Source organism: Tenebrio molitor, chromosome X (assembly GCF_963966145.1).
Source record: "Tenebrio molitor chromosome X, icTenMoli1.1, whole genome shotgun sequence".
Taxonomy (NCBI): domain Eukaryota; kingdom Metazoa; phylum Arthropoda; class Insecta; order Coleoptera; family Tenebrionidae; genus Tenebrio; species Tenebrio molitor.
The window spans coordinates 11,763,915-11,780,293 of NC_091055.1; the positions used below are offsets into that span (position 1 = coordinate 11,763,915).

Here is a 16,379-nt window from a genome sequence, read left to right on the forward strand (position 1 = left end):
TAAACAACAATTGATTTCATTGTAAAGTGTACATCTACAGTCGCCATAAAAATCGACTTGCCACAATAATTGTATAAATATTACTCGCCGATACACGATTTTACTAATGCCCTCACAACACGAACAAATAAACTCCGACCGTCATTACACGTCGTTTCGCGCCATTAGCTCCGCTCATTGGTAAAAACACTTATTTACCACGTCAAATTTCGATTGTCATATTTTATTCGACCGACGAATATAGTTATTTGTGGGTCAAGGCCCAAAAAGTGTATCTTTTTCGTCCGAGTCTGGATTTTCCAGTCGAGGCGCAGCCGAGACTTAAATTGAAAACTGTCGAGGACAAAAGGCACTTTTTGGCCGAGGTGCACACATCGTTTTTCGTGTTCGTTTAGGCAAAAATTTTGAAAAACATGAATTCATTGTAAATTTTGAGGTTATCTTTGATACAATGATGTCATGTATATAAACTGAAAAATGTATATGAGCGATCAAATTAATTTGTAATCGAGTCATCCATGGATTTGTCTTTTGCGATGGATATGTCGAGATCTAACCTGTATTTCACGCTGTGTTTATTGGAGCGTGGAGTTCAAGTAACGACATACGATTTCGGATTCATGGATAACTCGATTACAAATTAATTTGATCGCTCTTTATATTTAGTTATATACCACTTTTCACGTTACGTATCTCGTGAAACGAACACGAAAAAGTAGTTTTTTCTCGCGGTTTTTCATTTTTGAGTGGCGTTCTCCTGCTGCGGCCGCAGCAGAGAAGAGCTTAATTGCCGCCCCGAGCAGCCTTCTTTTATACGTTTTACACCTTCAGAATCAGATGTACGATTCTTGGCGGCGTCTCATCGAAATACGTTTTATTCGACCGAGCAGGAGTAAAATTCAGGGAAAAATGAGCACAGCGTCGGCGGTGGTTTGTTCGTTGAAATCGAGATAGATCTCTTTCGATCAGCGATCGTCGCTTTAAAGGGTCTCAACAAGTTTTATTTAATACTGATGTCATGAACGCTTTAATTAAATGTTAGGACCGACCCGGGTCGGCGGTATTTCATACATTATCATATCATACAGACAATGAATTCTCTTGATATTCCATTCGAAATCCGTTGGCAAAGCAAGGACTAATTATTCGCATTGCCACTAGATTACCCCAAACAATGACTGCGCTTTGTAAGACCAGGATTACATCACTACCAAAATAGATTACCTTTTTTTTTATTTACACAGATTGATCGACGTTACAAAGTGGGCAGTTTTGCATTGCCCGTTTTTGATTAAACAGGAATCGGTTATGCGTTTTCGCTTGTACTACCCACATCCATTTTCTCCGCTAAGGATTTGTCCTGTAAACACTTTGAAAAGTACATGTAGCGGCGTCGAATTCCAACAAGGTCTAGTGTTATCCCCTCTAACATTCCTGCTTTACGGTGTACAGCGTTCGAGTGTGATACATTTAAATTCCATCGACCGAGTTGAATTTTTGATGTTGTGTAAATTAAAATTTGATAACGAGCTTAGAAAGCACCGAGAAGTTAGAAACTCCAAAATGAGACTTTCATCTATGCCGAAAGTCTTGAAGCGAACAAACGAGTTAAGTCTCGGAATTCATTTCTGTACACGTAATGAAATTGCAACACGGAATTTAAGATAGGTTAAGATCGGTCGACTTCACGCTTCGGAGCAACACGAATAAGAATAATTTATTTGTCGCACAGTAAATTATCCAAAATAAATTCAAATTATGTAAATTACGCTTTGGAGTCGGTGATGGCAATTAAACCCCGAATAATTAGCAGCTCCTGTGGGTGGAGCACGCTTTGATAGGGCACAGTTCGCTCTGTTTTGGTTAGTAATCCAATCCCACGGCTTAATCTTTGAATGTTCAACCACAAAGTACTTTTATGTGACGCACACCTGTAAAATTATTGTTAATCGTAACATCCGTCTCGTATTTTTTCGTGTTTGCGTCAAGCTCTCGTCGGTTTCTCTTTTGCGAGTGTACTTTGATGCGAGCCGGATCGCGAAAAAGCTTCCAGCATATCTGCACCACCTGAGGATATTAAAACGTTTCTCGGATGATTCCCTTGGAAGTAACCGTTCGCTTCTCGAAGGAGCTTCCGAAAATTCCGCATCGAAAAGCCCCCGAGTTATTAAATCAAAATTAAACGCTACGCGCATTTTTGGGTGGAATTTTTTGTTCCTTCGTAAAATTTTCCCCGCTTTCGATGTCGGTTTTATTGAAAGTTAATTTATGTTATCGCGATGTCTAAAGATCGAAACAATAACAGAATTATAAAAAGTTGCTCCTCGGTTATCGTTCGTTGGAATTATTTTTTTTCTATTGCCTCATCGCGGAAACTTCGATTTCGACAACATTTTGCGAAGTCAAATCTTTTTCAGAAGCTCCGATGAATTCGTTCGAAAATTATCGCAACACGTTCGTGATTCATGTGGCGAGATGTTGTTCACGTTGTACGTAAAATATTATTGTACACGGTGTTCGTCCTCGAAAATATTTATTGTATATGTGTTGCAAACTTTATCTAATTTAAAACTGTTGTTTTTTTTTTATGAGCATAATGAATTTAAACGTGCTCGTTCATAATTGATTTTATAAATGTGAATTGGGTTCGGATCATTTTATATTATGTATTATTTGACTGAGAATACTTTTTTTTCGACACACATGCACGCACGCCGGATTATTTTGCGTAGTGACGCATAACGGCGCACCTAAAAGCCTCCTCTCGTAATTTCCATCGGATGAGACAGTTTTATTGAATTTTGCACTTAAATTTTGAGATGTCTGTTCACATGAGAGGCTAATTTGGTTATTTTTTTGACATAAAAGTTCGAAATACGGACCTGTCAGGGATAGAACGGATGCTGCAAAAGCAGCGCAGACAATTATTGATTAGTCCTGCCTTCTGGCCGCCATTCGCACCTCATCCTGCAGTACTGGTAGGGTTCTAACGGGGAATACACTGACATATTTTTGAATTTCCGGCACTAAAAGTGTGCTACATTTTCAAACAAAGCATCAAGTGAGTACATTATTAAATATCTGATGATATTTATTGCTCACGAGACGGATTATTTTGTTTACGTATCATTTAGTTTGGGTGCACCTTGCTTATTTATTACTCTCCTTCTACATTTCTTGAAGCCAAAACTGACGGAATAAGTCGTCTTATAATACGTATTAATTGGAAATTTCGATGCGGAATTTATTCGATTATTATCTGGAAAATTAGCCGCAAGGTGCCGCCTTTCCTACATTGTTGTCAAGGGTGGAAACATGACATGTACATGTTCGATTTCTGCCGAACGTTTTAATTGTTGACGTTGCTTTGACAGTTGGTTTTGTTTGTAGGCAAGTGGACCACGCAACAGTGACATTACGTTTACTGATGATGCAGATATCGAAGGAAGTGGAATCGGAGAGGTGACCCATGATTTGGAATCAAGCGGATCTGGTTTCGGACCAGATGATGAGGATACACCTTTAAAACCAAACGTAGTTTTTAATCCTAGTAAGTTAATTTATGGTGTTTCGGTTGTCGAGCGGGGATAATATTTGTGGTGAATTTAAGATGTACATCCCGAGACGGACACGTCTCCGAAGAAATCTTCAGCGCCAGATCGCGAGGAAAGCATCGTGCACGAACCAGCGCCCAGTCCAACCAAACACCCAGAAGTCATTATGAATCGCAAACCGGAGGATCGTCACACTCCATTTTTCGCCCAACCAGGAATTTTGGCGGGTAAGTTGTCATTTTCGAGATGAAGTGTATTTTTTTTGAGATGTTGTTTTTTTTTTCCTCAGCCGTTATTGGTGGAGCAGTCGTCGGTCTTTTGTGTGCTATATTAGTGGTGATGTTCATCGTGTATAGGATGCGTAAAAAAGACGAGGGATCGTACGCATTAGGTGAACCGAAACAATCGCCAACAACCACTTCATATAGTAGGGGTAACAACAAGGAGTTCTACGCCTGAAAATAGTGTTTTTAATAATGGACTTAACCTTGACGATCTGCAGTGGGTTAGTCTGAAGGACACGCTAGGGACTGAATCTCTGCTTGTATTGCAGCTTAATTGTCAAATATAAACATTTACAAGACATACTCATAAATAAAACGCACACTTTTAACAAATTGAAAGCGTTTGAAAGTTTCATTGTCTAGAAATACGTAATTATTTTTTTCTTTCTTCAGTAATGCATACTTCAGTAAATTTATTTTTTATAAGAGTATTGAAAACATTTTTAAATAAAATTCGGTCTAATTGCCAAAAACTGCCAATGGTGTGAGTGAACAGTTAAAATGTGTAACGAATATGGTTTCATTGTTTCTGAAATAAATGTCTGAAAAGTTGTTAGTTCATTCATCGCATTTACAGTGGAATGTGTATATATAAATGTATCAAACAAACAAAAACACTAAATGTTTTTCGTCCATTTTTATCTTTGAGTGTATAGTACACGCGACCTTTTTATGATTCGTTGTGCAATCGGTTTATTATAAATGTTTTATTCCAGCTATTAATGATATTCTTTGTTTCGTACTATATGCTCAAATTATACTTAAAGGTACCTATTTAATATAGTAATAATTAAAGTAATAAAAGAAATGACTAAATAACCCACATAGAACTAGTAATGAACGGTAATAGACATGTATTGCAGGATTTTGCATATGCTCATATGAAAAACAGCAAGTTTGGAAAACTTTTTTACATTCCGTTTTCATTTAAAGAACTCATTACCTACCGTATTTTATAACTTTTTACTTTATTATTTAATTATATTTAAATCTTTCTTCATGGGCCTTGTAAATTCCTGCAGTGGAACTGGAAACGTCGGCACATTCATGTTGCTGCTGACATTTCCATTTTCTTTTCTGCCAATATATGTTGCTCTGCAGGTCACATAGTGTACATATAATAGTAGGCATTGCAGCTATTAAAAATAATAATCAGATAGTTTGCAATATACACCAGCACTGCATACTATTATACATTATTATATTACGATTAATGAATTGTTTTTATATTTATTTAACCATTTATGTTGATCGGGAAAATATTAATATAATGTGAATTATATATCTTTACTACTTCAATAACAATTTTTTATTATACATGATTGTAGCTCTTCAATAACAATTGTATAGTATTGAATAGAATAATGAAATAGTATGTACGCACGATGTTATGAGTGGGTTTAATAATAACATTCGATGTAAATAAAATTGATGTAAATCGTAAAACACTGACTGCAACTAGCGTTATTAAACCTACTTAGGATATCTTAAGTCTGATTTGAAATAGGTGATTCAGCATACGTATATTAATATGTGTGAGATTAGGTTGCAAGAGATTTGTTTCTGGAACCGCCACAGCATCATGTTTACATACTCAAATGTGTACAATCCCGTTGTAAATAAATGAAATCTGAACGATTGTCTTTTTATTTGACCAGAATTTTTAATTGGAGAATTAAAAAATACTCGACAGTATCAAAGTCTAAGTGGCGATACGTGCACCTAGAGACGTAGCTGGCATTGAGTGACTATAGAGTTGCGTGGCGCCATCTAGGAGTAACGAAGTAAAATAAAACCATTGAAATAGAGGCCACTGTTTTTGTCTAGTCTGAAACTGTGCTCCTGCTGCTCCAAGATTTATTTACATTTTTTAGGTTATCGGTCCACACCAGAGGGAAAACTCAATTAGAAATTTAAAATGCACACCGATTTATCACCCCATTTGCACAGTGACAGGTGTAACGATTTAATTCAAGAATTGCAAAATTGTCACAAAGAGGTTAGTTTGGTTAAAATACAACAAAATAAATTATTTCATTGTATTTTACAGCATTACCTTGGGAAATTCGTTGGATTCTGTAATAGCGTAGACTCGGCGCTCACAAAGTGCTTGAAAGAAGAGAGAATAAGACGGAGACAACAAAATTATGAAAAATCTTTACAAACCAAAGCCAAATTAAAAATGTTGTTTGAACAGGAGAGAAGTCAAGCTAATAATAATTAAATCTGCCTAAAGTGTACATTTATCTGTTACATTCTCTTTTATATAGCAACGTTTGTTGATTAAGTATCAAAATATATTTAAAAATATGACAGAAATTTGTTTGTATAATTTCACATTTCTGTAGATGTTCTTGCATTGTGTACACTTTTCAAATCACTTTAAAAGTCAAATTAACAAACTTGAAGACTTTGTGGTCACGTTAACATCAGAAACGACGATATTTTGAAACGGGAAAATGTTTAAAACGTATTTTTATTTGTGGTAAGTTTTTCCTTCAGTCTTGTTTGTGACGTCACAACTTCTAAACTGATGTGTTTTTAACTGTTCTCTCTTTTAAAAACATTTTTGCACGCCAAAAAATATGCTACTGGTAAAAGTACTCTTTTCAAAAAAATGAAAATTGTTCACCAATTTTTCATTGTTCATTCTTGCAGTTTCCACTGAAACCTACGTCGTAGAACGAAGACAACACCTACGTTCAACTTCATAATTTTCAATGTCGTTTTTAATGTTTATTTTTTATAAAATAAACAGTTCAAGAATATGGACAACAGATTAGATTCAAAAAATTCAATCTTGTATTATTTATTCCTCTACTTTGTAAAAATGCTGCAATAATGAAGAAATGTTTTAAAAGTCTGAATAACACAGTTCACGTATTAAATATGAAGCGAACACGATCGTCAATCGCGTATTGAGAATCTTTACCGTTCTTTGCGTTTCAAACATTGCGCGATTATGTCTTTTTTATTAGTGTCATTATTATTTTAATATCGCGAGTGGCAGTGACCAAGATGCTGGAAGTCCAGATTACATTCATTGTCAATTAGCGGCGCACCCGGGCCTCTGCAGCCGTCCAGCCGACCAGCGACCAACTTTAGTCTGACTTAGCTATGGTGGCTAGCGCACGTGTAATCTACGTAGTGTTACTCAGTGTGGTAACACATGTGCTTGCGGGGGGCCAAAACACAACAAAATCATGCGTACACCTGTACGAAAAGGGCGTGGAGGCCTATCTCGACAACAGGTTCGACTTGTGTGTTGTTTATTTTGAAAATGCGGTACAGAAATACAGGGATTACACGAAAAAACTTCAAAATTGTCGACTGAAGTGCCATCAAGAAGCACAACTGTCGGAACCGCTCTACCCTGTCGATGTGGACAACTTGTTGTTTTACGAAAGGGCAGTGAAGTCGACGTTGTGCATTGTGAAATGTAAACGCGCACATAAGGACACATTTGTCAATTCAAATATCAACAAAGAAGCAGAGAAACTGTTCGAAGATAAAAAGCCCTACGAGTACTTGCATATCTGCTATTTTCAGGTAATCTTTAATGTTTCCAAATATTCATAATCTTTATATGTTATGCCTGTGTGACCAGCTCCAAATGCACAAAAATCTCTGAGTAACAAAGAGAAAGCATCTCTTGTTGATGGAACATCCTAATTAATATTAATGGAAAATGTACAATGTTTAGACCCTCAAATTTTGAATGACATTTCCGCATTTTAATCATTTGGTTCCAACATTAACTCATTAATCAGTTTTGGCAAAATATTTTGTATAAAGGGATTATCTTCTGCCAGAAAATATTCTGCAAGTTCAAACTGAACCACATCGATAACTATTTTCCCAAAATGTACCTGACCAAATAAATTTTAACTTTCGTTTTTTAATTATTTTTACCTACTAGACAATTCAGATATTTTTAAAATAAAATACTTTCGAAGTAGGCGTTGTGTTTGTTACCTTTTTTTAACATGACACAAAAATTTTGACTTTCTTGAAACATTCATAATTATAACACTAGTCGACAGACTCCAGACAGCTGTTTTATCGAACACGAGAACACGACTGTTGAAGGCCTAGGACTGTTTAAATAATTTGTTCGGATAGAATGAAAGAAAACTCCACGACAATAAAAATGGGTGTTTGTTTTTGCAAACATCCGACCATCATCGTAAAAGACAATAAAATTAGATCGCCTTCTTTGAACGAAACAGTTTGTTGATATTGCCGAAGATAAATTGTAAAACGTTCTGCAGAAACTTCCGCCAAAGTTTATTAATAGAATCCGATTGTGTTAACCGTGTAACAGCCTATCAGTTAAAACAAATTATTTTGAATAACTCTAATGGGGTTAACTTTTTGACAATTTCACGTCGAACAATTCATAACGAATTGACGCTAAATTTAAGCGTTACGCGATAACTCTGACCCTCTTACGTAATTGCTGTCATAAAATCCAGGGAACAACGAGAAAAACCGCATCATTTCCTAATTCAACATTGTAGACTGTCTTTCGCTTAATTGCTATCAAAAATAACACTTCTGTCTGAAAGAGAATTGTTTCGACGATTTGCAGCGCTACAACCTATAACAAATTTGTTGCCTCATGTTCCAATATTTGTTGTCACCATTTTCCCTCTTCGCACCTGTCATTTTCGATTTCACCGGAAATGAACTCACCTTATTTTTTATTTACTCTACAGTCACATTTTCGAAAATAACTAGCTGTTCGTTGAAGGTACCTGTTAAACGAGCTTTACAATTATCATTTTACGACTGTAAGCTTGTTATATTGTTTGTATGGCTGCTTTAGAGCACAACATCGAGATTAGTTCCTTTAAATACAAATGCTCGAGCAAATTTCATTCACAATCGTTGTACATTCAAGATATGAAATGAGGGCGTAACAGATTTCTAATGTTTAATGAAGAAGCTCGTCAGAACCAAGGAGTCAGAACGTTTACATTTGAAAATTCTGGCAACAAGCCAACAGTTTGAACGGGTGATAATTCCGAAAGAGGTCTCTGATGTTTTACAAATTAAAAAACAACTGTAATTTGATGGTTCACTCCAGAAATCCAAATCGCAAATCTTTCTGTACTGGTTTATCTGATATTATTGATAGTTGTACCGGAAGGATCAAATTATTCTGAGCGTATTAAACAAATTTTATTCGGGCCGATGTGAATCTGGTGCGAGAGCTCAGATTAGCGAAAAAAAGGAAACTTGTAAAGTTCTAATTTTATCCAGAACTACGGGAAGTAAATTGTTGTTTATGAAATGTTCGAGTGACGCTAGATTATTCTATTTTCTTGCAGGGTTTTACCAATTTTATGACACTATAAATCGTACGTTTTCGACGTTATAAACAAATCAAATGCACGCCTGCACAATTTTGAATATTCCAACTGTTGCAGAGCTGTGCTCGATAAAACCCAAACCAATGACATGACTTGTGACAATGATGGTTATTTTTTCCAGAATAAAGAATTTCAGAAGGCTGCATCTGCCGCCTTCACTTATTTGGTGGCGCATCCTGACGATAAAATAATGTTGTCTAATCTGAAACATTACTCTTCGATGGACGGTGTCGACATGACGGAAGTTGTGAATTTTGAAGCCAAAGTAAGTCGATATAAATGCTTGACACGCGTGAATTCCTATTTCGTTTCAGGATTATGTTTATTTATACATTCATGGAGCTGACGCGTACGAGAAAAAAGACTGGGATGGGGTCGTGCAAAATTTTGAAGAGTCTTTGGGGGCGTATCTTCAGACGGAAGACGAATGCAGGGCGCAGTGTGAAGGACCTTTTGATCAGGGCTGGTACCCAGATTTGATCCCTTCTATTGCTAGTAAGTAGAAGGACTGAACTCTTTCGCAGTTTGGCGAGTTTGATTGGCCCTGTCAAATTCAATTGGGGATTATTTACCTTCCAGATCATTTCACTTTCGTCCTAAAATGCAAACACAAATGTCGAAATCGACTGAATTCTTTAAACGGAGAAAAACACGACGATTTGCTTCCCAGCCATTATCATTACTTACAGTATGCCTATTTCAAAAGTACGTACGTAGTAAGGAAATAGCACACTGTAATAATAAACCGAAATTTTGCAGTTGGTAATTTAAGAGCAGCTTGTGCGGCTGTTTCTAGTTATTTATTATTTTATCCAGACGATGAGGCCATGTTGAGCAACATGGAATACTACAAAAGACTACCTAAAGCAAACGATGACCTCTTCATCCCAAGACCTGTAAGTAAACACGTAAACACACCAGTTTTGATGTTGCAGCACATCTGGAAACATTTTTGCTCACGTACGCACTGCCTAAAGAAATACTATTTTAGACTTGACTGCTGTTCATTTTTGGCACAGTTAATGTCTTTTTACGACGTCAATAGATTTGAACGAAGAATTGTCAATTTGCTCGCGGAGGCGTCTTCATCTCAATTCTACTTACAACATATGGAACCCGTCTTGTGTGTCCACCATAATAAAATTTATTCATGCAAACAACAAAAAATCGATTTTTTAGTATTTATTCCAATTTACGTTACATACACTGAACATAAATAAGCTTCAATTCCTGTTGTTATATTTTGACAATGTAAATATTCGTGTTATTATTTTCTTGCGTTATGTGCTTTAATTATTATTGGTATTTAATTGTGACGTTAAAATTTTTAATTTCACTCTAGGAAGCAGTGCACTACATACAAAGGGAAATGTATGAACGAAGAATATTAAAATATATCGCTCGAGAATTTAAGTTCGATGATCCAGCGAAGGAAATCGCATCTGAGGTAGCTAATAGGTATTTTTTCATTTATAAAAATTAATATAAGTTCCGGTACGATCAAAAATATTTACAGTTATGTAATTAGCACCAATTTAGTACGTTATTATGAGATTTTTCAATTATATAAAAATCTAATTGTATTTTTTGCATGTAGATAAGAAGTATTTGATTGGAAATTGGAAAGTTTAAAACAGCAGTAAATATTGACAACTGGATTTCCCGGAATTGCTGTAAGTTAAGTTTTTTACTAATAATCATTCTACAAAGTCGATTGTAAAGAAAATTGTTCGTTTACATATTCGAAAAAGAGTTTTGCTATAGTAGTTTATTTAACGAGTTCGTGTGTAAATTGGGTTTTAAAGGCCCACGAGTGCCAAAAAAACCCCAATTTACACACGAACGAGTTGAGTACAACTTTTTGTTGTTCCCCTTAGAGGCTCCAAATCGCTTAAAATCTTATAATTAGCTTGACGTTTAGATTTGACAAGTTGTGACATTTATCGAAATCCGTTCTAACAGGAGAAAATTCTCAAATTTTGACAGTATCGAACAAAAAAGTAGTTTTTGTACGAAACTGTTCGAAAAGGACCGATCATACGTAACACACTAGTAAAATCCGACGTTTTAATGTCCACATTGCTCCAACATATCAATTAAAAGCAGTAGCTTTATGACCAACATAAAATTACCACGAAATATTACCAGGACTCGGTAAGATTTCGAATAATTTGCTTTTCAGAACCATTTCCTCGACTTTAATTTCAGTAAATTTCATATCTAAATTCAACAGAACTCATTACACCATAATAACACGTTGGTAATTTATTTTTTTCGCTTTTTTTTCAACAATCATCACACACAATCCTTTTCAATGAAATTGGCGTAAGATTAGGCGCCATGACCGTGTCAATAGCGCTGTAAATGTGAAAGGCAGTGAAAGGTACCTACTTTACACAAAAAGTAACTAGATAGATCTGTCAATTTTGTCAATTATAATTAATATTACTCAATTTGGTTAAGAATCAAATTTGTAAATTATACATATTTATACGCAATTTAAACAAATGTCGACATTGACAATAATTTACTGATATGCAGTACATACTGTAAATAAAGAAATACAAAAAAACTGCAAGCAGGGTATACACATGGGTGCCAACAGAAATTTGAATTTCCACAGCCACCCCCATGCCAATTCAGTTGAAACGGAGTTTATAATTTTCGCCAAAAATTATAAAACCACCAACACTGCAATTTACCTGTAAAATACAGGGTTATTCGAAATGATTGTAGTCGAAGTAGGCCATGCCCATGTTCAAATTCAAATCTTTGCCCATGTTATTACATTTTTGCCGCTTTCATGTGAACTGTCAGTTTTGTCGCTGTCACTGTCATTTTTTAAGTGAAAAGTGCGGTGGTGAGGTTTTTATTTATTTTTGTTAAATTAACGATTGAATCCAGAAATATTGAGTTGTTTTGCACTCAATTTAACTCCCGTGTGTGAACGATATGTACTCACTTATTCACATCATTTTGATGTTTTTTTATGTGGAGCGGCAACCAAAAATTTTACATTCAGTTTTCACGCCTACTTCGACTACAATCATTTAGAATAATCCTGTACAATGGCAATCGTATATAGTCGACTCAAGTTGCAAAAAACCACTTGTCATTTGCAACAGCATTTTTTCAATATTTTTGAACCAAATAAAGGCACAAAGGGACCTGAAAATCATAGTTTGGATTGAATATTTCCCATATAAGTACAGTTTTAAAGTAATTTCAAACGACTAATGCCATAAAATTGTTGTTGCAAATCCAAATTGGTTTTTTGCAACTTGAGTCAACTTTAAGTACATTTGACACGGAGAAAATAAAATGTTAGGCCTTGTGCTTTTCTTTCCGATTGGGCAATTGAACTAACTGAAGGGTACGAAAGTTTATATTAAATTAGTTTACAATACAGGTGTCTCAAAATTCGAGAATTCCGAATTCAGAGCGTGGTAGGGAAAGACCCAGTGGAGCTCGAAAAATTCGCTCTTCCTGAAGAAGATGTAAGCACTTTAATTTTGTTCAATACGTAGCAGCCTTCATATCCACAGTGACAAAATACTATTCTAGCCACGTTGCCGTTCCATTTTTAAGAAAAATTACAAAAATTTATGATTTTTTTACTCCAAAGTAAAGCTATTCTTCAAAAAATTGTTTTTCGTAATTGTTTTCCACAATCATCTACACCAAAAATAACAATAAACACTGAACTTTTCAACATGTATTTGAAGAAAACGCAGTTCAAAGAGTGCACTTTCAGACCAATGTATGTATCTTTGTGGGGGGAGTCCCGATTTTTTTTAATTTCCATATTTGGACTACTGAAGTGATCCCCTACAACCTTCGGAATTCGCGAATTTTGAGACATCCTGTATAACCGAAAACAACTAAGGACGGTAAAATAACCAGTAAGGATTTTTTTATTGCCAACTTCATTCAACAGGTGGTGGTTTTATAATTTTGGCGAAGATAATAGCTGCTTTCCATTCGGTCAAAAGAATCGTTCGGAGCTGCTCCTGAGCTTGAAACCCCACGTTCCATTTGCTAGAAACGGTGGGCATCACGCTCATTGGTTTTACCATTCCCTTTCCCCTCAAGGACCACCTTTCGTGCAGGGGCGTGTGGCCCAAACGTGCATTTTAACCTAGGATTTTAACCACGGGCATTTCAATTCAAAGTTCGCACATTTTAACCGTTCCTTTCATAACTGCTCTCGAGCAGCTCCGAGAAGTACGAGGCTTCAAGCACTAGGGGCATAAGGATATTGAATGGAAAGCAGCTAATATAAAATGCGTGTTCTAAAAAGCTTAATTTTGTAATGATGTTTTTATTTTTTTCAAGATAATTATACTGCTAATAATGTTATCACAATGATACTCTTCCTAGACTGTTTTAGTCAAAACAACAAAAAATTTAAATATTTAGGTAAAACAAAATGTTATTATTAGAACCCTTATCAAACAAAAGAAATTCTGAACAGTCAGTTATCTGTTTGTTGAGAAAAGAGTACAAGAAATACAATAAAGGTTGGCAGACTCGCAGTTTGTGCAAAATAATAAAAACATGTGTCACCTTTTGCACTCTCGCACGATAAGACATTTTCTGGAGCAGATAAGACTTTTTTAAATTGGTGTAAAAAATCTGTTATGGAAAAACGGATGTTCTTTACGAAAATAATCTTTTGGATGGAAACAAAATAGCACAAACGTTTTTATTTGAATTTATAAGAAAGAATGACGTCGGTAGAGACGCTTCGTATTTTGAAATATGACCGAAGAGAAATTTACATAACTGTAAATAGATTTTGGTGAGTCAAACTAAACTATTGTGGGTGTTTTACGATTCTGCTTTAACCAATGCATCATTTACTTGTTTATTTTTACGAATAAAATATTGACAGTTAATTTTCTTTGTGGATCGCACTCTATGTAATCACACATCAAAATTTACGTCTCGGGCGACTGTCCTGCTGAATGATTATTTTCTATCTTTGGGTATGGTCACCTTAAACTCTTTCGATTTTTGGTGTGTCAAATGTTTGCAACAGTCTATATTATGCATGTGGTTTGTATTAACATACCCTTTGACTTGCAGGGCCAAACCTCTTGACTAGAAACTGACAACACTGCCTGACCTCCGGTTCATGCTTTGGGACTTTTATAAATACGAAAGTGTACGTTTCGCTCACAAATTAACTTTCTTGTTTTGAATTATTTTATAGAAGAATCTCGTATTTTACAATAAACAATTTGACGTACGAAAATAACGATTTTTTCCATTTTCCTCTACTAAAACCGCTTTTTTTGATGTATGTACAAAATCGTATTCTCGCTTCGACGCCGTAACGATCAAGTTTGGCTAACCTCACGGCGCTACCTCCACTCGTTCGTCATCTTTTCAAATTAATCTTTTTTCAACAGGCGATAAAATATCGTGTTGTAATGACCGAAAAGCACCTACAAGGTCCAAACAGATTTGTATCGGAGGGTTTGGCAACAACCAAGGAATGTAAAACATTAGTGAGCATAGCCAAGATGTTTGCAATACTGGGAGATGGTTATCAAGGCAAGAAATCACCGCACACTGTTATGGAAAAATTCGAAGGTGTTACTCTAAACAGAACAGCTTTATTGGTCTATTTCGGTCTGCTCGACCCGAAATATTTAGAACTGTATTTGAGACTGACCGACACGGCTAAAGTCAAAGTACAAGAATTTTTTCAAGTAAAAAAACAACTGTACTTCACGTACACACATCTCGTTTGCAGATCGGCTCTACCAGGTAAGTTACTCCTACAACCCTACTCACGACAGGAACGTCCGCAACTCCTCATACTCGTCTGCATACGCGACTGCATATCTCCGCTTTATTTTTAATATCGAAGAATTTTGTTAGGTGTGTACCACCCACAGGTACACGTGACGTAGCATCACACCTATCCAACTAGGTCGCTTCCATTTATAGCTTACGAAGACACCGCATGTAAAATTACAATTCCACCCCCAACATCCAGACCGGCATGGACCACAATTAAAACCGTCCGTTTTAGACTCCCCTACCAACCGCACAGACTTCAGCCACCCGATCCATGCAGACAACTGTAACGTCTTGGACGACAACATCTGCGAAAAATTACCGCCGGCCTACACTTGGAGAGATTACAGCGCAATTATCTACTTGAATAATGATTTTGAAGGCGGCGAATTTATCTTCGCGGCGGATGCGAACGCTGCACAAATCCAGGTACACCGATCTGGACCCCGCTTCTGCAAAATAAAATGAACAACTGTTTTTAAGAGTGTCGTCCAACCAAAATGCGGACGGATGATCGCATTTTCTTCCGGATCGGAAAATCTGCACGGAGTGAAAGCCGTCAAGAAAGGATCGCGGTGCGCGATCGGCGTCTGGTTCACTTTCGATCCAGAACACGAAGAAACCGAAAGAATTACTGCTCGCCAAGTGGTAGAACTATTTCAAACGAAGGACCTCAAGGAATGATCGCGATCTCGACAGCTTGACAATTCAAACTTATACTGAGTCGTGCTTTCTTTATCGCAATGTAGGTTTGTCCATCTTGCGTATTTCTTTTCAACGTGGTTGTGTTTTTATGATACTCGTGTACTTAATTTTATGTTGGGAATTTGTAGTACTTTTATTTTCAAGGAGTTGTTTTGTAAGTCACCGTGTACGACTACGCACCTAGTCAAATTTGTTCTACATTTTTTAAAATAAAGTTTCTACGAGATCCGGGCTGTTTTATTTTGTTTACCGAGAGCGGTTGCAAAGAATCTCGACGTTTCATTAACGTAAATGAAATGACCAATAAAGCGAAACCTAATGGTCGATTAAACGGTTAATTAGAGTATTCGTAGCACAATTGACGAAGACATTCAGTTTTGGCGTTTTGGGTAATATATCTGGAAGCGCGGTGCCATTAAAATCAATTAAGACGCCTGAAATAAATATTTGTAATTGTTTCTAAAAATATCCGAGCACGGGGTTGCCCTAAAAATATAGGTTACTTTACGTTCAACGTTTTCATCATGAATTAAGAATGATTAGAATTCTAAATAGTTACGTTAAAACTATCTTTACAGAGTTGCGTAGGTTTATTTTTTACATAAGTCGACAATTATTTGGAAATTTCTAAAAGTGCACTGTTATGACCAAAT

At 36.0% G+C, this 16,379-nt stretch overlaps 3 protein-coding genes and 1 long non-coding RNA gene across 4 annotated transcripts in view; all 4 read left to right on the top strand.

Annotated features, from left to right (window-relative positions):
• The window catches only part of LOC138139631 (syndecan-like), a 30,400-nt gene extending 24,927 nt beyond the window's left edge, over positions 1-5,473 (top strand). Inside the window, exons 2-4 of the mRNA XM_069059982.1 lie at positions 3,391-3,550; positions 3,611-3,781; positions 3,844-5,473. Coding sequence (XP_068916083.1) covers positions 3,391-3,550; positions 3,611-3,781; positions 3,844-4,013 — 501 coding nt within the window. The 3' untranslated portion in view covers positions 4,014-5,473. The remainder of the gene's footprint in view (positions 1-3,390; positions 3,551-3,610; positions 3,782-3,843) is intronic.
• A 176-nt stretch (positions 5,474-5,649) lies between these two features.
• On the top strand, positions 5,650-6,157 carry LOC138139633 (COX assembly mitochondrial protein 2 homolog). The gene is made up of 2 exons (XM_069059985.1): positions 5,650-5,837; positions 5,889-6,157. Exons 1-2 carry the CDS (start codon positions 5,757-5,759, stop codon positions 6,060-6,062), a joined length of 255 nt encoding a protein of 84 aa, XP_068916086.1. The 5' UTR covers positions 5,650-5,756; the 3' UTR covers positions 6,063-6,157.
• Positions 6,158-6,822: 665 nt separating this feature from the next.
• On the top strand, positions 6,823-15,952 carry LOC138139622 (prolyl 3-hydroxylase 1-like). The gene is made up of 9 exons (XM_069059968.1): positions 6,823-7,387; positions 9,335-9,478; positions 9,528-9,708; positions 9,793-9,918; positions 9,973-10,109; positions 10,556-10,660; positions 14,628-14,988; positions 15,257-15,450; positions 15,505-15,952. Exons 1-9 carry the CDS (start codon positions 6,956-6,958, stop codon positions 15,703-15,705), a joined length of 1,881 nt encoding a protein of 626 aa, XP_068916069.1. The 5' UTR covers positions 6,823-6,955; the 3' UTR covers positions 15,706-15,952.
• LOC138139637 (uncharacterized) lies at positions 10,893-14,473 on the top strand. The gene is made up of 2 exons (XR_011162341.1): positions 10,893-14,014; positions 14,302-14,473. It is a non-coding gene; the product is annotated as an uncharacterized lncRNA (long non-coding RNA).
• Positions 15,953-16,379: the final 427 nt, after the last annotated feature.

Bases quoted from the DNA above. Each gene is read 5' to 3' on its own strand.
- LOC138139622 (XM_069059968.1), top strand. From the start codon at position 6,956: ATGGTGGCTAGCGCACGTGTAATCTACGTAGTGTTACTCAGTGTGGTA. The intron at 7,388-9,334 runs GTAATCTTTAAT...TATTTTTTCCAG, and splicing joins TGCATATCTGCTATTTTCAG to AATAAAGAATTTCAGAAGGC. The intron at 10,661-14,627 runs GTAGCTAATAGG...TTTTTTCAACAG, and splicing joins CGAAGGAAATCGCATCTGAG to GCGATAAAATATCGTGTTGT.
- LOC138139633 (XM_069059985.1), top strand. From the start codon at position 5,757: ATGCACACCGATTTATCACCCCATTTGCACAGTGACAGGTGTAACGAT. The intron at 5,838-5,888 runs GTTAGTTTGGTT...TGTATTTTACAG, and splicing joins TGCAAAATTGTCACAAAGAG to CATTACCTTGGGAAATTCGT.